Below are 22,240 nucleotides of genomic sequence, written 5' to 3'. Positions count from 1 at the left end.
TCAAACGCATAGGAAAGATTATCAGCACGGTTATTGAAGATAATGTTGGAGCTATTTTAATGTTAGAAATTCGAAAAATATTATTTTATCCATATCAATAGTATTTATACACTTTTCCTATCAGGTTGCCACAATACAGTCATTTCCTGACAGTGGCACACGGCGGATCTCCACATCTTCTAGGTTAGTGATAAGACTTGTTGCAAGGATGTCAGAAAGCTTCTTATGGCGTAGAAGAATTTCACCAGGACATGAAGTTTTCTTGTAGTTTTGGAGACCAGGGATAAGAAAACAATATTGATTGGTACGACGGCGATTGTATATAAGATGCACAAAATACAATCAAAGCCCTTTTGTACAACTGAATAAGAAGTAGAAAATGTATGTTTACATGAAAAAATATTCTCGAAAAGTTCTAAATACCCATAAAGTGTTTCTTCTACAGACCTCGTCCTTGCTTGGTATTCCTGGTACAGTCACATTATTATTTCTTAATTTATGAACACTTTTTCTTATACAGTATAAATATCTTTTTAAATGTAGATTTTTTGGTAGTAGTAAACGTTATTGCTTTGTATTGTGCTCCGAGAGTAAATGTTAAGGTTTCCTTAACTATGACTTATACACGTTATAATATCCTGAAAGTTTTTTCTTTTCTTTTGGGTTTTAAACATTGCATGCTTTTAAGGTAAAGAGCAGCTTTCAAAGTCAAAATATGATAAACATGATCAACAAGGAGAGGCGCGTTCAATGAACGCAACACGCACACGGCCCAGCAACAAGAACCAGTCGCAGGGAGCCCAGGAGGACCCATGTCAATTTTTTTTAATCTTGTGTTATTCGTGATAAAGTAACACTAGCACCTGGGACCACGAGGAAGGTGAGAGGCTTATACTAAAGTGATAGACGGCGCTTGAAATAATGCACAAAGACGCATCTGAGGTCTTCCTCCACAAGCAATGTTGGAAAGTCGTCGTCTGACGAACAAGTACTTAAGTAAGCTGACGAGCGTCTGTGATTGATTTCGCGAATATTAGATTATCTAATGCATATTTTAGTAAGCAACATATGAAAGGTTTTCACTTAACTCTATTGTTGATACTCTGGACTGGAAGCAAAAATAATGTGCACTCACCTAAGCACTGGTTGTGAACAAAGGTCATCATTCGAGTAAATTCCCGAGGATGATCACGTAAACTACCTTCACCTTTTTAGCTGATTTTATTTTCATTTTGTTAACAAAGCTATACAAATTAACTATTTACAAATACTGGTTAACACTTCTGTTGCAAAGAGCTGTAACATTACAAGGTTTCCGAGTTTATTTTAAAAGAAACTATTGTCGCATTTATCATAAGTATACAGCAGGTCAACCAGAGTATGCTGAACCAGAGTTTAAATGAATTCGGTTAGTGGTGTTGGTGTAAGTACTTTACCCTCTGGATCAAGGCAGTAAGCCACTTTTGATTCACCAGAGCACAATTTAGTCCACATGGTAAATAAAAATGAATATGAATCATCATGTGATAAAAAAGCATGAAATCTCGAAGAATATCCTTATAAATGTGTGCAATAATATGATTGCAAATTCAAACTCGGCACATTATATTCTTATGCTGAACGCTCTCATCTTAAAAAGCTCAAATTTAAACTACTTGTTTAACCCTTTTAAATATATTTGTATAACAGGTATTGTGAACTTCCATTTTTTTAGACTGTAAACTTAACATATACGGTTCATATATTTAACTTGTATTTCTAGTTGATTTTAGTTGCTGTTGTTACGAGGATGTCGGTTGGGGTTACACTATATTAATCAAAACGTACATTTACAAACAAGTAGAATCCAGTCTTAGCAATGATGTCAAATGGTCAGACACTTTAACACAAACAAATTGTTCACTACATTAAAAAGGTGTGTTCTCCATTACGCAGGAACTACTTTATTTTTTAGATAATTATTCTCCTTGATTTTGTCTGTTAGATTCTTGTCCATTGTCTCAGGTAGGAATATCAAACTGACCAAAGTTGCGACAGATATCAAAGCGCAAACGTAAAATAGTAACCCTGGTATTTGCATGTTCTTAAAAAGAAAATAAATATTAAAGGTATGAGTACTAAAAAACGTACAGAATATATATAAAACATATTTCATATAAGATATATTTCGTTTCATGATATTTTAAATAGTACCAAAAAAACTGTCATGAAATATTTTCATTCTCGAAAATGTGGAATACTTACTCAAAAATAGATAGTATTCTGATTTAAAACTCACCAAAATATAGGTAGAATATCACATGAAAGCATTAATCTCCAAATTTTACTAACTACCGGGCAAGACAGCTTGTTTAAAGCAAAAAGTTTTCAAGATTTATATCTGCAGATAAATTGTACAATTTCAAACTTTTAAACGATACTTACTAAATAGACGATCTGCATGGCAATTATACCCCCAATTCTTCCGGTCACACTTAGTGTACCAAATCCAATATTTCTGAGGTGAAATGAACAAATTTTTAAATAGATATGCAAAACATGTGAAATATATGATACAACTAAGAACAAATACGACATTTTGTTCATAGAACTAATAATTTGGTTGAAAAAAAAATGATCATTTTCATTTTTAAATATTTTTTAATGTACTTGTTGAATATGATTAAAGATGAATATGATTGAAGATGACATATAAATTCTAAGTAGTAATGTACTCAGAAATATTACTTATTTGCTGTATAATGTACCATTTAATAGAAATCTAATTGAAGTTATTCACTGCACGTAAAGACTACCAATTAACATTTGGTGGAGTTCTTTTTGACAAAACCGAAGTAATGATTAAGAGACTGTTATGTAAAATCTAAAAATAGCCCCAGTCAACTCAACTGTTAAGTTATTATAGATAAGACTGTCATGAAATATAAAACTTCTTCTTCCCCCCAAACATAAGTTTTAAAAAGCAGATATGTCATATGGTTCTCTATTGACCTCCGAAATAATCATATTCAAGAGAATGTAAGATATTTAATAAGCTCACGGAAGGTCGGTGCTACACCTCAGGCGCATGCTCGTAAATAAATTAATGTGCAGATGGGTAGTTGAGAAAATGTTGCCATATTGCCTTTACAGTGTCGATATGTTTTATAAATCCAACAGAAAATCTTATAATCATAAAACCGCTTGTACGGACGGAGAGTATCTAAATACTAGTAAGCAAAGGTTTTGTTTGTTTGTTTTGGGTTTTACGTCACAGTATAGGTCATATCGCGACGTTCCAGCTTTATTGGTGGAGGAAGACCTCAGGTGCCCTTCCGTGCATTATTTCAGGCACGAACGGGCACCTGAGTAGAACCATCGACGTTCCGTAAGCTAGCTGGATAGCTTCCTCACATGAAAGAATCCAAAGTCCATGTCGGGATTCGAACCCCCAGCGGTGAGGGACAAGTTGTTTGAAGTCAACGACCTTAACCACTCGGCCACGGACGCCCCAATAAGCATAGGTTCTCACCGAATAACCGTTGGATACAGCTCTAGAGTCATTGTTTGAATTGGTCCCCATGCCGTCACAATACCAGTGTTTGCAAATGCATTTGTGAGAGCATCTTTATGCGGAGCGTCTGTAATAGAAATGTTATTTTTTATTATGTAGCAGCGCTTTTCAAATAACAGTGAGAAAATGAGAACATTATATTCCTTCTAGTTTTTAACTTTTTGAACATTTAGTCTTTGATTTCCCATAATAAAAAAGCCATTCTTGTTTTATATGGCGAAACATGATTACTTATTATTCCTAGCTTATCATAATTCTTTAAGAACTGAAACTCAACGTTAAAAGCAATGCTTAAGGTTAGTTTTTTTACTATATACAATGGATCATTTTAATGATAGGGCCTCATTTATCTTAAGACTTACCCCTCAAATCATCTGATCTATTCGAGAAAAAGTAATATATTCGAAAATAAAATCTAATCAAAAAACTTATATATTCGAAAAAAGAATTGTTTATTTTGTAAATATTTACCAGTGCTTTGTACAATACCAACAGTAAACCCTCCAATCATAACGATAACAAAGCACAACATGCACGAAGCTCGACGACCAAACCTGCACGTCAATTTTAATAAAATATATGACTAGTCATGTATTCCTTCAACATAGCGTATTGTAAATTTTAATTTAATTTACGTGCGACTGATAATTAAAGATTAAATTAAATGTGTTGTATTCATTTGAAACCAATGTATTAAAGTCTTTTACTGACTTATTTAAAGTCAAGACAATATATCATTATCTGCTGCAAACATGATTGCATGTATTTGCAAAAAAGGTTACTTCCTAAATCCTTGTATGAAAGAAGTATCATACTAAATTACGAATGACTCATGCACGAAATCATTGCTAAACAGATAAAAACAAAATTATTTATTGTATAACAAATCTAAAATTTGCGGCCGTCATATTTCACATCAAAATACAACTATAATTTTATCTTATTAGTTAACACTGCTACATGTTAGTCTATGGCAATAAATTGATATACCAGAGCCAACGTGAAAGTTGAAAGGTATAACTAAATACAAAATCAAGTACCTATTTTGTAGCCAAAGTGCTATCACTTTAGAAGGGATTCCGGTCAAACTAAACAAGAACATATTAAAATGAATGTTTCCTGACAGCGACTGTATCCCAAAAGCCAGACCAAAAGAACAAATTCCAAGAGCAAACCTTGAAAACAATGTGATTATTATTATAGTATTGACACATTTGGCAGATCAAATATATCGTTAATATTAATGATTTGGTTTTCAAAAACTACTTATACATTTGTGAAATCATTGAAGCATTTTGTTACGCTAAATCAATGTCGAGTTAACAACTTCATTTTCATTTGAAAATTTATTAAAATATGGAAAATAATAATCCTAAAAGGAACGCCAACACGATAAAAATGAAAATGTTGCAGGCTCGATTTGTCTGACGATTCTGTATAATGCAAGCTACAGTTCACATCGGCCTCACATCGGCTTAAGCAAATTTCAACATTGAACATGAGTTACGATTATGAATTCAATGATTATGTAGTTACATTTTTTAATGTAAGAACATATGACAATGTCGTCATTCTTACCAACTCAAAGAAGAAAGCAATGATATCCTGATCATATATTTTGTTTTGAACAAATCTAAAAGAGTATATCGCCGGTCGTGTGTATCTTCTGGTTTCTTTAAAGCCTTACTGAAGTTGACATCATTATGTTTATTGTAATTCGCTACAGAGCGGAGAATATTTCCGGCTTTTTCCGGTTTGTCATGTGCTACATACCATCGGAAACTTTCTGGAAAGACACTATAAAACAAATATTTGAGTATTCATCTCGGTACATGATATTGGGGGAAGTTCCATGTCTTTGCAATAAGAATAATGTCAAATCAAATAGTTTATCGTCCATAAAGGTTGACTGTTTTAATTATTATTTAGAATTAATTTTTGCATTGTTAGAAGATTAAATTATTTAAGAATGATACAAAATGATATTAAATGCCACATGTAATCTTTTAAGACTTTTTTATGTAAAATTATCATTCAAGTTTCTACATTCAATAAAATTTAACTAGAACAATCATGAATCATACATAACGTTAGGAAAGTGATAAAATCATGCATTACGAAAATAATGATTTACATGAATTAATATAAACATTGCAAAGAGCTTACAACCAAGACAGCAGAAATGGCAAGGCCATAATTGCTGTAACTAGTTGTATATATCTCCAGTCGTGTAAAAGCCAAGATACGAGTGAGAACAAACACCCCTGCATAGGCCAGGAGGGAAAGCCAGTAATCCAAACACGCCATTTTGCTGGTGAAAATTCCGACAAAAGACAGTAATGGGTAGTCAGGAAGAAACCTCCTCCAACTCCAATGAAAAAGGCAGCAGCAGCAAACATTTCCCAACACGTGGAGAAAAATCCAAGAAGATTTGCCGCCATCATAATAACAATGGACATAAACATAGGCCGTTTACGTCCAAATAAATCCGAAATTTGTCCTGATATGAGGTTTCCAAACATTATTCCGGCTAGATGGATAGAATTGATCGTACTTGGAATAAAGTCTTGGTCACATATTAGATTGAACTGAAAAGGAAAAAAAGTAAAGAAAAAATAACTTAGGAAGAGTTTCAAGCACATTTGAGATTTCTTACAATTCAAAATAATTTCATATTTTTACACTTATTTCATGTTCAAATGTTCAAATTAAATTAATTTTTTAACTTAATATGTCTATAGTTACCTAAATTTGTCATGCAAGATTTAATGGAAATTAATCGAAGGAACATTTAAAGATCTTTCAACACGACCAAACTGAAATGCCGCCAACTCGTCTCAATCGAGCCAAATAATGGTTGACAGTAACTGCTTTTAATGCAAATAAACATCCTTGGTTGGAAGTGAAAAACGTGAAATATTTTGTTGTTATTGTTAAACTGAATGATGAACAAATAGTATTTGAAGTATTCGCAGCTGAAACACATTAGAGGACATTTATTCACCTTAAAAGAAATCTGAATTTAACATTAAAAAACAAAAGTAGAATGCAAATTTTTTTAACAATCATATTTCCGTACGCTCGAAATCAGACAATAAAGACTTTTGAACGGATGGAAGCGGATGATGAAAGATACGGAAAAACTCATGGATGGTTATCTTGATTAAAGTACCGATCACCTTTAAACTGGCTTCATGGTTTCTTTATACAAAATAAGGAGAAAGTCATATAACAAGTCTTAAACTGTCAGTCAAACAGACCACTGTTTGTTAAAATTCACATTAAAGAAAAGAATGTAAGAAAGGTTACCTCATTTATAGCAGTACTTAAACTATCATCAAATCCATATGACGAACATTGTGAACCATTAGCCGTGTAGCATGAATGCTTCTGACAGTAGTTCACAGATGTACGATTTTCAAATCTACTACATGACGTCATATTGTGCAGCATGGCGTCACTTTCACACCACCAATCAGGTGGAGCGGTAAAAATAACCATTCCAGCAAAACTAAAGCAGACAATGATTTTCATCATGTGAGCAATGATACTCATCCGAATTTGGAACCGCCCACATCCTCCAATTTCGTCGATTATTTCATCTGGGCCAATTTTCTCTTCCTCGTCCTTGTTATTTTGTTGAAAAACAGTCATTTCCGGTGTGAATTACTGCAAATAAAGTGGGTTTGTTTTGTGTTTTTAAGAGTTAGTTTAAAAAAATAATATTTGAGAACGTACATCTTCATCTACATGGTCATAGTTCTGCAGAAAGTCAGGGCGTGTTACATGCAATTGTGACAGGCCCTGACTTTCATATTATTTCCATACTTTGAAGAGAATGGGTCCACAATGGTAGGTTTGTTATTAACATGAATAATTATACTGATAGTATTAAGTATCATACGAGGCAACAAAAAATGAATGAAATATTTTGCTAAGAGTGTGAGATACATGATTCGATATCACAAATCTTTATATAGCAGATAAAAAAATTGTTATAGAACAAAATAGTATTATTCATCATAGTAATCTTTTTTATATGAATCTAAATGATGAATATATGATTGTCGTATTAATATTTGAAAATCATGTAGAAAATGAGCCCACTCTAATTCATTTGTATGTAGTGTACTGAATTCTTATTTAAACGGAAGCTTTATTTTCTATAGATTAGGTAAACCCAAAGTTAAAAGAAAAAGCTACATTAACATTTATACAGTTTATACACTTTTTAATGCAAAAATACAACAAATATTTTAACCTACCATAGAACATAAAATTTCCTTACTTTAACCTTCTTCCACATAGAATATAAAAGTTGTATATAATTGACTTAATTTACTTTAGCTCGACTTGGCATAAGCATCAGTGTTTAAAGCTTTTGTCATAAACGGTAGGTTTAAGGTTTTTTATTCAAAATGTATTTTAATGTATTTGATCAAATGAGACAACATAGAAATTATACCATGCGTTGTATAGTAATTTGGCTATTCGCAAACATTGCGATAAGATATTATCAAATAAGCGATATATGTGTAACTAAAAATCCTTACAATGCATTAGGTTTCTCTATATTACAAAGTGTACTTTGTCCTTGAAATCCCAATTAAGAAAGCAAAATAGTTTCAGTGCAAAAACTTACTAGAACAAAAATAATTAATAGACATTTTTACACTACGATTTTCCCTAGAAACGGAAGTAACAATTCGCACATGCGAATTTTATGGATGACAAAATAGCGATATCGGAAAACACAATTCTTTTTGGCTTGCAGCCACGGCTGCAAGACATTTGTTTTGGAAAACTTGTTCCGGTTAGGTGGTTTCCTGCTTACTTTTGTTAGTGCATGTTTGAACGGGAAACCAGTTGCAATCGTGCCAATCGCAACTTTTTGGTCCTTTCCGTCACTCTTCGGATTAATGATAATAGCCGATGTAGTTCCGATTGCAGTCGTGACAATTCGGGCGATTCCGTCATACTGCGGAATCAGACGTAGTAATATTACGGAAATCTAAGCTATTTTAGTTACTTCGGTAATCCCAGTAGGATTTCTATTTTTACTTGATTCCGTTTCAATTATTTTTCAAGACGCAAAAGTTAGTTTCTTTTATAATTGTTTTTTTTTTTCTTTATTAGTTTTATACAATAGAGAATGGTTACTGTATTCCGTCTCCAAAGGGCGGTCCTGCTTATCAAAAGATCGTAACCGAATCACGCAGAATATTAGTGCATGATCAAGTTATATTTAGATCTACTGACGTTTAAACGTCTCGGTGAGGTAATCTAAAAATAGCCCATGCATACAATTAACCTTGCCACGTGCTGATCTCCTGTGTTGTCGATCATAGATATTTTAGGTGTAACATAGTTGATACATGCTTATTAATTGGTACAACGTAACGTTACTTGTCTCTAAAGCAGCTTTATTAATGAAATTAGCAGCTGCCAAAACGAAAAAACCCTACAGTACATATCCCTTTAAAAGTGAAAAAAAAAATTTTAACCTTTATGATATACAAATACGTAATTAAAAAAAAAATGTGATAATAAATTGAAACAAAAAAAAATTTAAAGGGAAGGGATGATGGCACAACTGAGCAAGCCTTTCCTTTTAAAAGGAAACTTTATTAGTTTTAGTATCAAACAATTAAGTAAACAATTCAATCTAACCAATAGGAAAAATCATCTGTTGAGAAGCAAGAGATTCGATCAAACCGAGTCTGCAATTCTGTTGTGATTAATGCTTCCGAGGGATCACTTCGTTTCCAGATTCTTTGTTGATAAGTAACCGATATAAAGATTATTATAAGGGTATAATTCCAATTTCTCCGCTTTCTTTCAAAGGGTTCATTCAATGAATCTTCGTTATATATATACGATTTGGAATTAAACAATCTCAATTTAAGTGAACGTAAAATGTGTAACCGTGTTATAGAGCCCTATCTCTATAAACAAAATTGTCAGTAACGGTGTATACAATATTGGCTACATGTGTAATATCATCATTAAGGCATTGAACTTCTTATCTATGCACCATTCTCTCTTTCTTTTCTCATACAAAAATGCCTGTGTGATTTCTAATTATGTCACCGACAAACCAATCGTAAGACTTGACTTAAAGCGGTTAGTACCCAAAACGTGATGACATTAACGGATATAAGAAAAATATCGGGAATATATTTGAATATTTCAAATGCGCATACATAACTCTCTGTTGAAAGTATTAGGTATAAATTTTCTCTGGAATCATCAAGCGACTTTCTCATTAATAGTCTAAATAATATCAGAGTGTTGGAGAACAAATTTTACCCATGCATTACATTATATTACATTGCTGGTACTCCACATTTCCATTGATCATGGGGTTTATCTAAATGCTAAGTATAAGACATATGGTCACGTGACCGGTTGTTTTTACAGCCAATTTCTAAATCATTCCATTGCTTCCACGTTCTTGAACTAAGTTAATTATGATAATCGTGAAAGTAACTTTTATCGTTCTTTGAAAGTAAAAATGTCAATTGACAAAATATGTAGCGTGCATTAGCCTTCAAGTTGAAAGGTGATACGATTTAGTTTTATACAATCATTTGTATCAATTGAGTCAATGTATCAATTCATAGGATTAGATAAATAACTGTACAAACATTATTACCTGTTTTGACCTATTCAGAATTATAATTTCGTGGGAAATGTTTTGATTCATATATGTGGTTAACTCAAGCTAGACTACATATTAATATATTATATATATCTCTGGGTTTTTTTGTTGTTGTTTTTTCAAAAGTATACCTCTTTTCTTGGTAAGAAATCAATTCCGACATTTGTTCAATGATAATCTCAACGGTTTTCAAGTCCGAAATGGTTCGCAAGAAAGAATTCTTAACAGTACTATTTTTTATTTCGTTTTTATGCCACACTTCACCACGACGTATTCTTTTAGTGCTTTTGTAAAGGATATGCCATTGAATATACATGTATTTTGATACCTTAAAGAGTTATTATCAACATTGTAGTAAATGCTTAAACGAAAATAAATGACTTTCTTAGATGCATGGTTACGGTTTTGGTTTTTATGGAAATATTTTAAATGATAATAATTTTTGAAAAAGCCGTTTTTCTATTATCTGAAGCGTATGTAAGCGGTCATTGTTGACCCGTTTACGTCATCCGACCCGGATGTAAAAGATGTGCCCGCGATAATTTGACTGTTGGACGCAGATGCGCGTTCAAGGCCGCATGACGTCATGCGGCCTTGACGTCATGCGGCCATAAATGTCTGTCTGTGGTAGAACCGACCGATTTTAACAAAACAAGCAATTTAATTAAAGCACAATTATATCAATATGTTTATGTTATGGATCATATCTTTAAAACGTTAAAAGAAAGCATGATGTTGACAGGGGTTGACAAACTTCAAAGATTAGTAAAGTAGAAAATAATTGAGTCGAAAGATAGTTAGATTTATTACAAAAGGTAATGGTTCCACTTCTGGGCCGAGCTGGGGTTTGGATATTTGTCTGTTTGCCAACGACGGTTCTTCTTTTAATTTGTTTTTGAAAATACTGACCTTTGCCCTATAAGCTAGGTGTTTTTCTCATATCTTACTGGGATTTGATGGGGGTTAAAGCTGGTTGTTTTGCAAAACAGTACATGAAAAAGAAAAAGTAAAAATATATATAAACAGTTAAATGGTTATTCATCAAAGGAAAACTCTTATTTAAATCATTCACAAATACCGGGAAACCATTGATTCACGTTTTCAATGCATACAAATGAATTAGCTGTGGCGTCGGACATTGGTGCAAAAATTAAGGTGCACCCAATGGTTGGAAAAATCACATAGGCCCAATGACACGATTTTGATATCTGGATCTAAACAGAGTGTTGGTAGAGTTATCTCCCCGAACACACATCAATCCCATCTTCAGAATTCTTTTTAATACAATTTGAGCATTTTATGAATCAGGTTTATGATGATAACAATGAAACGTCTTGAAGCAGCCACAAAACAGCTGCGTCCAGTGGTTGCAACACTTGATACGTATAAGCTGACTTTTTAAACAATATTAATTGCTTCTTATATGCCTGTTAAATTAATGATGATGAGGCATGTGATGCACGGTAATCAAATAAGAGTAAGACGGGATCCTCTTTAGTCCCACATACAATAAAAATGTAGGAAATGATCCTGTAAATAATACTTTGTTTGCTTTTAGTTTAATATTAAGCACTTTTGTACCTTGATTTCCAGATCCAGGGGCTTTTTAGTAATGCATTTCAATGTCATGGTAGCGTTTCAAAATATTTTAAGTATACATTTCAAACGCATAGAAATGATTATCAGCACGGTTATTGAAGATAATGTGGGAGCTATTTTAGTTTTATAAATTTGAGAAATATTATTGCATCCATATTAATAGTATTAATACACTTTTCCTTTCAGGTTTCCACAATACAGGCATTTCCTGACAGTGGCACACGGCGGATCTCCACATCTTCTAGGTTAGTGATAAGACTTGTTGCAACAATACCAGAAAAGTTCTAATGGCATAGAAGAATATTACCAGTACCTGAAGTTTTCTTGTAGTTATGGAGACCAGGAATAAAGAAACAATATTGATTGGAACGACGGCGATTGTATATAAGATGTACCAAACACATTCAAAGTCCTTTTTTAAAACTTAATTTGAAGTAGAAAATGTCTGTTTTCATGACAATATTATCATGATAAAATATTCTTGAAAAGTTATAAATACCCATAAAGTGTTTCTTCTACATACCTCGTCCTTGTTTGGTATTTCTGGTACAGTAACATTATTATTTTATTTTTTTATAAAACTTTTGCTTATACAGTATCCATATCTTTTTTCAAATGTAGATTTTAAGGTAGAATTAGTCATAATTGCTTTTCATTGTGCTTCGAAAGTAAATGTTAAGGTTTCCTTAACTATGAATTATACATGTTATAATATCCTTAAGTTTTTTTTTCCTTTTTTTTTTTTTTTTTTTTTGGGGGGGGGGGGGTAAACATTGCGTGCTATTAAGGTAGGAAATGTAGCTTTCAGAGTCAAAATATGATAAACAAGATCATCAAGGAAAGGCGGCGTTCAATGAACGCAACAACCTCCGTACGACCCAGCAACAAGACCTTGCGGCAAGGATCCCAGGAGGACCTGTGTCATCTTTTTTTAATATAATTGTGTTATTCATGATAAGGTAACACTAGCATTGTAGCTGGGACAATGCGGAAGGTGAGTGGCTTTACTCAAATGATACCCAGTGCTTGAAATAATGCACAAAGAGGCACCTTAGGTCTTCCTCCACCAGAAATGTTCGAAAGTCGACGTCTGACCTTTTCTTTCGGTATGAATAAAATAAAATATAAAAACAAACAAGCACTTAAGATAGGTGACTGATGTCTGTGATTGATCTCGCGGATATGAGATTATCTATAGCATAGTCTCACAAATAGGCCTCTTAGTTAGCAGCGTATGAAAGATTTTCACTATGCTCTCTTGTAGATACTGCTGACTGGAAGCAAAAATAATTCGCACCTACCCCAGCAAAGGTTAAGAATAAGAATCATCATTTGAGTACATATCCAAGGTTGATAATGTAGACTCCCTCCAATTTTTCAGCTGATTTTATTTTCATTTTATTAACAAATTTAAAATTACAAATACTGGTTAACACTTCTGTTGCAAAGAATCGTCATATAACAAGGTTTTTGGTTTTCTTTCTAAAGTGTGTCTTATGTTCTTTTTTGTAATCTAGATATTTTTGCCAAGGGTGCCAAACCGTGGAACAGTATTCTAACTGGGGCCTTACATAAGTTTTGTAGGCAGTTTCTTTGACCCTTTTTATTTGAAGTTTTCTAGTATGTATCGCATTTATCATGTTAAATTTACATCGACACCCCACCCCCACCCCCAAAAAAATCATGTTGTTTTTATTTATCTGCTTTTAAATTATTTTTGACGAGTTCTGAAATTAATTCGGTGTTGGTAGTTAACCCTCCGGATCGAGGCAGTATCCCCAGAACGCTGTTCAGCAAATCCGGTTAATTATTATTGTGTGCTAAAAACAAATCTCGAAACTATCCTTATAAATGTATGCAATAATTATTTCAGAACTAGACACATTATATATTTATGCTGAATGCTCTCAACATAACGCAATTCGGGTTTTGCATTTTAAGCTCACTCTTTTCTACAGCTCAATAGCAATGTAAAGGGTCAAATTTAAACTACTTGTTTTACCTTTTTAAATATGTTTGTATAACAGGTATTGTGAACTTTCACTGTTTTAGACTTTAAACATATACTGTTCATATAACTAAATTGTTTTTTCCTGTAGATATTTGTTATTTTTTATTGCTGTTGATACGGGGGTGACGGTTGGGATTACGTTATTACAATTAACACGTACATTTACAAACATTCAAGCAGAATCTAGTCTTAGCAATGATGTCAAATGTTCAGACACTTTAGCACAAAACAAATTGTTCATTCTCTACATTAAAAAAGGTGTGTCCTCCATTACGCAGGAACTATTTTATTATTTAGATTATTATTCTCCTTGATTTTGTCTGTTAGATTCTTGTCCATTGTCTCAGGTAAGAATATAAGACTGACCAATGTTGCGACAGATATCGAAGCGCAAACGTAAAATAGTAACCCTGGCACATGCATGTTCTTGAAATAGAAGAGAAATATTAAAGGTATGAATACTAAAAAACGTAAGGAATATATCAAAAATATATTTCATTTCATATAAAATATACATTTCATTTCATGATATTTTAAATCGTCCCAAATAATACTGTCATGAAATATTTTCATTCTCAAAGATATGGAATACTATCTAAAAAAAAAAGATTGTATTCTGATTATAAACTCACCAACATATCGAAAGCATATCACAAAAAGCATCAATCTTCAAATTTTAGTAACTACCGTGCAAGATAGCTTGTTTAAAGGGAACAGTTTTCAAAGATTCATTCTGCACATAAATTGTACTATTACAAATTTTTAAACGGTACTTACCAAATAGACGATCTGCATGGCAATTATTCCCCCAATTCTTCCGGTCACACTTAGTGTGCCAAACCCAACATTTCTGTTGAGAAATGAACGAATTTTTAAAAAAAATATGAAAAACATATATTAAATATATGATGCAACTAAGAAAAAATAAGACATTACGTTCACACAACAAATAATTTAGTTGGAAAGGAGACTTAAGTGTATTTTTCAAAAAGAAGAATGTACTTTTTTTTTAATTTTGTTAACGATAAATTAAAAATTTTTTAAAATAGATTAAAATTTTAGTCTTTTTCGAAGTGTTCTAAAATTTTTCCCTGAAGTATTTGTTTTTAAAAAAAAAAGTAAGGATATGGTCCATAATTTGTGTTATTTTCTGCTTGGCCCTAATTTAACACAAACTTCCGAAATTATCACGTCGAAGACAATGGAAGATATTTAGTAAGCTTACGGAAGGCCGGTGCTACACCTCATGCGCATGCGCGTTGCTAAATAAATGTGCAGATAGTTAGCTAAGGAATTCATAGAAGGTTAACATGTTACCTTTACAGTGTCGATATGTTATTTTAATCCAACAAAACACATCTTATAATCATAAAACCGCTTTTGGTGGTGGTGATGGTAGTTTGCATTCCGGATCACGACAGTAAGCCACATTGAATTCACCAGAACACAGTTCAACCACCGCATCGTTCCTGGGCAGGCTGTCAAGCAGTTTACCAGTACAAGTTGCCTTCACTTTCGCAAGAAACTGAAACTTCTGTACTTGCCAGAGCAGAGGTACAGTGGGAATGACCGTAGTAAAGATTTCATAATCAATCACAACGAAAGTGACCTGCGACGTCAGGGAATCGAACCCGGGCCGCCCGATTCAAAGTCCAACGATCTACATATTGAGCTAACCGCTTTTGGGATGGAGAGTATCTAAATACTAGTAAGCAAAGGTACTCACCGAATAACCGTTGGATACAACTCTATAGTCATTGTTTGAATTGGTCCCCATGCCGTCACAATACCAGTGTTTGCAAACAATGCAAATGCATTTGTGAGAGCATCTTTATGAGGAGCGTCTGTAGTAGAAATGTTATTTTTTATTATCTTTGTAGTGCCTTTTAAATAACAGTAAGAAAATTAGAACATTATGTTCCTTTAAGTTTTTAACTTTTAAACATTCAAATATTTGATTATCCAAAATAGAAAATTTTTAACTCCACCTAGTCATTCTTGTTTTATATAGCAAAATATCATTGATATCAATTTATTATTCCTACCTTATTTTATTTCTTTGAAATTCAACAAATCAAGCAACGCTATGGCTTAAATCATGTATTCCATAATGGATCATTTTAATGATATCGAATTCCAGCAGGACCTCCTTCATCTTAAGACTTACCTCTTAAATGTTCTAATATATTCAAAAAAACCTGATACATTCGAAACAAGAATTGTATATTTTGTAAATATTTACCAGTGGTTTGTACAATACCAACAGTAAACCCTCCAATCATAACGATAACAAAGCACAACATGCACGAAGCTCGACGACCAAACCTGCACGTCAATTTTAATAAACTATATGACTAGTCATGTATTCTTTCAACATCGCGTATTGTAAATATTGATTTAATTTTCGTGCGACTGATAATTTAAAGTAAAATCAAATGTATTGTATCTATTTGAAATAAAGGTATTAAGTCTTTAAATGACTTATTTAAAGTCAAGGCAATATATCTGCTGCAAAGATGATTGCTTGTATTTTCATTAAAAAAGATACTTCCAAAATGCTTGTTTGAAAGACTTTTCTTACTAAATTACCATCAAAGCGAATGACCCATGCACGAAATCATTGCTAAACAGATAAAAACACAATTATTTATATATTACAAATCTAAAATTTGCGACATCAAAATACAACTATAATTTTATCTCATTATTTATTACTGCTACATGTTATTTTTTGGCAATAAATTGGTATACCGAGAGCCAAGTTGACAGGAATAATGGAATATAACAATCAAGTACCTATTCTGTAGCCAAAGTGCTATCACTTTTGAAGGGATTCCGGTTAAACTAAACAAGAACAGATTAAAATGAATGTTTCCTGACAGTGACTGGATCCCAAAAGCCAGACCAAAAGAACAAAATCCAAGAGCAAACCTTAAAAAAATGTCATAATTATTATAGTATTGATATATAAAGCATTGACGACAAATCAAATATATTGGTAATTTTAAAAATTTGGATTTCAAAAAACAACTTATACATTTGAAATATCACTGTAGCAATATGGTACGCTAAATCAATGTTCAATGTCGAGTTTACAACCGAAAATTTATTAAATATAGAAAATAATAATCCCAAAAGAAGTTTCCCCAACACAGCAAAATTGAAAATGTTGCAGGCTCGATTTCACTGACGATACTGGATAATGCAAGTTACCGTCCAAGTCGAACTAGCATCGACTTGAGTAAAGTTTAGCATTTTACATGTGTTACAATTATGAATTCAATGATTATGTAGTTTTTAACTGTTTTTACAATTACATTGTATGTCGTCATTCTTACCAACTCAAAGATGAAAGCAATGATATCCTGATCAAATATTTCGTTTTGAACAAATCTAAAACAGTATATCGCCGGTCGTGTGTATCTTCCGGTTTCTTTAAAGCCTTATTGAAGTTGACATCATTATGTTTATTGTACTTCGCTACAGATCGGAGAATATTTCCGGCTCTTTCCGGTTTGTCATGTGCTAAATACCATCGGAAACTTTCCGGAATGACACTATAAAAAAAATTTTTGAGTATTCATCTCGGTTCACAATATTAGGGGGAGGGGGTTAGTTCCATGTCTTTGCAATAAGAATAATTCCAAATCTAATAGTTTATCGTATATACAGGTTGACTGTTTCAGTTATTATCTTGAAATCTATGTTTCATGAATGTTTGCATTGTTAAAATATTAAATTATAAATATGGTACTAAAATGTCATTGAATGTTGAGATTCTTCTTTATGTGAAATTATCATTCAAGTTTCTACATAGCTACTTTCACTAGACCATGCATAAATTATACATAACGTTTGAAAAGTGATAAAATCATGCATTACATGTGCAACAAAACAAATGATTTACTTGAATTAATATAAATATTGCAAAGAACTTACAACCAAGAAAGCAGAAATGGCAAGGCCATAATTGCTGTTACTAATTGAATATATCTCCAGTCGTGTAAAAGCCAAGATACAAGTGATAAGAAACACCCCTGCACCGGCCAAGAGGGAAAGCCAGTAATCCATACACGCCATTTTGCTGGTGAAAATTCCGACAAAAGACAATAATGGGTAGTCAGGAAAAAACCTCCTCCAACTCCAGTGAAAAAGGCAGCAGCAGCAAACATTTCCCAACACGTGGAGAAAAATCCAAGAAGATTTGCCGCCATTATGATAACAATGGACATAAACATAGGCCGTTTTCGTCCAAACAAATCCGAAATTTGCCCTGATATAAGGTTTCCAAACATTATTCCGGCAAGTTGGATGGAATTGATCGTACTTGGAATAAAGTCTTGGTCACATACTAGATTGAACTGAAAAGGAAAGAAAAGTAAAGAAAAAAAAATAACTAAGGAAGAATTTCATGCTCATTTGAGATTTCTTACAATTCAAAATTATTTCACACTGTTACACTGAATACATATTCAGAAGCTCGAATAAACTAAATATTTTAACTTATGTTTGGGTCTATAGTAACCTTAATTTGTCATGCAAGAATTAAAGAAATTAATAGAAGGAGTATTTGAATATTTTTCATCACGACCAAACTTAACTGCCGCCGACTTGTCTTAATAGAGCTAGTTAAAGAATGACAGTAACTGATGTTAATGTAAATTAACGTCCCAGGTTGCAAGTTTAAAAGATGAAATGTTTTGTAATTATTGTTAAACTGAATGATGAACGAGAAGTATTTGCAGCTGCAACACATAAGAGGACAATTCTTTACCTTAAAAGATATCAAAGACATCTGATTCAACATTTCAAATCAAAGTAAGAATGTTAAGTATTAAACAATCATACTTCCGTACGCTTGAAATTCAGACAATAAATACTTTTGAACGGATGAGCAAAGGATGACAGCGGATGAGGAAAAGATGAGAAAATACTCATGGATGGATATTTTGATTGAAGCACCGATCACCTTTAAATTGGCTTCATAATTTCTTTATACAATAAGGAGATATTGATATAACGAGTCTTAAACTGTCAGTCAAATAGATCATTGTTTTTTTTTTGATTGACATTAAAGAAAAGAATGTTAGAAAGGTTACCTCATTTATAGCAGTACTTAAACTATCATCAAAGCCATATGACGTACATTGTGAACCATTAGCCGTGTAGCATGAATGCTTCTGACAGTAGTTCACAGATGTCCGATTTTCAAATCTACTACATGACGTCATATTGTGCAGCAGGGCGTCACTTTCACACCACCAATCAGGTGGAGCGGTAAAAATAACCATTCCAGCAAAACTAAAGCAGACAATGGTTTTCATCATATGAGCAATGATACTCATCCGAATTTGGAACCGCCCACATCCTCCGATTTCATCGATTATTTCATCTGGGCCAATTTTCTCTTCCTCGTCCTTGTTATTTCGTTGAAAAACAGTCATTTCCAGAGTGAGTTACTGCAAATAAATTTGTTTTTCTAAGCATAGTATTTGAGAACGTACATCTTCATCTATATAATTACAATGCTGTAGAAAGTCAAGGCTTGTTACAAGCAATTGTGACTGGCCCCGACTTTCATTTTATTTCCATACCTTAAAGCGAATTTGTCCACAATGATAGGTTTGTTATTAACATGAATAATTAAACTGATAGAATGCAATGTAGTATCATTCAAGACAACAGACTATGACTGATATATAAATGGATTTTCTGCAAAGTGTGAGATGCAATCATACATGATTCGATATTACAAATATATATATAGAGAGAGAGCAGAAAACTAATGCTATAGAACAAAATAATATTATTCATCATGGAACTCTTTTTAAAGAAATATTTTATATGAGTATCTAAATGGTGCATTTCTGTTTGTTTTATTAATATTTAAAAAACTTTTAGAAAATGAGTTCACTCTAATTCATTTTTGTTGCGTAGTTCACTGATTTCTTATTTTAACGCTTTATTTTCTGTAAAATAGGTTGACCCAAAGTTAAAGATAAAGCTTATTTAAAAGTAACATTTATTATACACTTTATGTGAACGTCCGTAAATAAATTTAAAAAATAACAAAATATTAACCTACCATAGATCATAAAATCTCCTTACATAAACCTTCTTCCCTATAAAATGTCATAGTTGTTTATAATCGACTTAATTAACTATAGCTCGACTAAACGGCGTAAGCATCAGTATTCAAAGCTCTTGTTATAAACGGTAGGTTTACTGTGTTTTATTCATAATGTATTTTCAGGTATTTGATCGAAATAGACAACATAGATATTACACCATGCGTTGTATAGTAATTTGGCTATTTGCAAACGTTGCGATAAGATATTAGCAAATAAGAGATATATATTGCATTAGGTTTCTCTATATTACAAATTGTACACCTAAACATTGCCGGCAGGAATCCAACAAGTATTACATACATATATATATAATGTAATATAAATAAGAAAACAATATATACATGTATATTGTTTATATATAATTATATTGTTTTCTTATTTATAAAGCTTTAATTATATATCATACCTTGTATATATATATAATGTAATATAAGTAAGAAAACAATAGCTAATAAACATGGGAGAAAAAATGTAACATAGGCACGCGAACAAACATGCACACACAATTAACACAGTGTATTTATCGGCGAAATGGGATCTCTTATTTTGGTGTCTTCACAGCTATAATAAAGACACGGATGACCAGCACTGTATTTGTTACTTAAAGCCATAATTGATCTATTTTATGTGACCCGTGACAATAAAAACAAAACCAACAATTAAAAAGAAATAAACAAGATTTTATTTGTGCCTTACTGGTACGTGTGTCAACATAAGATCAAGATTCAAAACCAAATGTGTGACAACGACCGGTAAAGACATTATTCGAATTATTTAGTACGGTAAATAATTAAGGAAACCTTAATTTAAAAGAAAGGTTAAATACACATCGCTGAAACTAGATTAACATGTTTAGATTAGACTTAGATTAATGCAATAATTAAATAAGATTTGAATTGAAAAAATTTGAAGTAATGTGAACTTACGAAAACAAATAAACTAGTACCTTTGTATAGAGAAGAACACAATACCTTATACAACAACTTTTTACTTGTCTAATCTACTCGCGAACGTATATAATAATAATTTACATATTTATAACAGTTAATTATTTAAGAGAGATTTGCTACACTACAGAATTAAAACATTTTTATATTTTTTTGTAAAACACGTGTAGTTGTTTTGCTCTTTCTTTGTCCTTGAAATCCCAATGAAGAAAGCCAAATAGTTTCAATGCAAAAACTTTCTCGAACAAACATAATTCATAGACCTTTTTACACTAAGATTCGCTAGAAACGAAGTTACATTTCGAACATGCGAATTCTATGGATGACAAAATAGCGATACCGGAAAAGACAATTCTTTTTAGCATCAAACAATTTAGTAAACAATTAAATCTAATCAAAAGGAAAAATCAACTGCTTAGAAGCGAGAATTGTTGACAAGTAACCGATACAAATAGTAATATAAGGATATAATTTGAATTTTTCCGCATTTTTCCAAATTTGAAGATCCCTGGTTAATTCGATGAATAATTTGTAATATATATATATTACAATTTCAATTTAAGTGTGCCTAAAATGTGTAACCCGGATATAGAACCCAAATTGTCAGTGACAGTGTACAAATGCTTGCTACATGTGTAATATCATATTTAACGCATTGAACTTCTTATCTATGCACTATTCTCTCTTTCTTTTCTCATCGAAAAAATCCTTGTGATTTCTAATTTTGTCGCCGACAAAACAATCGTTTGACTTGATTAAAGCGGTTAGTACCCAAAACGTGATTACATTAACGGATATAAGGAAAATTGCGGGTTTCAAATGCGCATACATAACCCGCTGTTGAAAGTATCAGGTATAAATTTTCTCTGGTATCATCAAGCGACTTATCGTAAATAATGATAATCGTGACAGTAACTTTATCAGTCTTTGGAAATAAAAAATTCAAGGGACAAAAATTTAGCGTGCATTAACCTACAAGTTGAAAGGTGCTAAGACTTAATTTTGTACTATCATTCATATAAAAGTCAATTCAAAGGATTAAAGTAGGTAAACTGAGATGTTAAATAAACGTTTATGTACATTATTACTTGTTCTGAACTATTCAGCATGATTATTAACTTCGTGGGATATGTTTCTTTTTATATTTGTGGTAAACTCGAGCTAGATTACATATTATTATAAATAAATCTCTGTTATATTTTATTTAAAAATATACCTCTTTTCTTGATAATAAATGATTTTTGACATTGTTCAATGATTATCTTAATGACTTTTAAGTCTGACGTGGTCGCAAAAAGGAATTATAAACAATAAATATAAATATTCCTTTTTATGTCA

At 32.2% G+C, this 22,240-nt stretch overlaps 2 protein-coding genes across 2 annotated transcripts; both read right to left on the bottom strand.

Annotated features, from left to right (window-relative positions):
• Positions 1-3,968: 3,968 nt before the first annotated feature.
• LOC132713633 (organic cation transporter-like protein) lies at positions 3,969-20,124 on the bottom strand. The gene is made up of 6 exons (XM_060696280.1): positions 19,910-20,124; positions 6,863-7,222; positions 5,720-6,141; positions 5,132-5,350; positions 4,594-4,728; positions 3,969-4,107 (listed from the first exon to the last, which is right to left on the bottom strand). Exons 2-6 carry the CDS (start codon positions 7,205-7,207, stop codon positions 3,969-3,971), a joined length of 1,260 nt encoding a protein of 419 aa, XP_060552263.1. The 5' UTR covers positions 7,208-7,222; positions 19,910-20,124.
• Positions 13,200-19,293, bottom strand: LOC132713627 (organic cation transporter protein-like). The gene is made up of 8 exons (XM_060696275.1): positions 18,924-19,293; positions 17,764-18,185; positions 17,163-17,381; positions 16,621-16,755; positions 16,067-16,149; positions 15,551-15,668; positions 14,602-14,674; positions 13,200-14,250 (listed from the first exon to the last, which is right to left on the bottom strand). The coding sequence occupies exons 1-8, from the start codon at positions 19,266-19,268 to the stop codon at positions 14,095-14,097; spliced, it is 1,551 nt and encodes a 516-aa protein (XP_060552258.1). The 5' UTR covers positions 19,269-19,293; the 3' UTR covers positions 13,200-14,094.
• Positions 20,125-22,240: the final 2,116 nt, after the last annotated feature.

The sequence above is a fragment of the Ruditapes philippinarum genome, unplaced genomic scaffold, assembly GCF_026571515.1.
Source record: "Ruditapes philippinarum isolate M1 unplaced genomic scaffold, ASM2657151v2 ctg919_1_1_1_1, whole genome shotgun sequence".
Lineage (NCBI taxonomy): Eukaryota > Metazoa > Mollusca > Bivalvia > Venerida > Veneridae > Ruditapes > Ruditapes philippinarum.
Note: the sequence above shows the minus strand (reverse complement) of the source record. Positions and strands in the feature narration are given on the sequence as shown.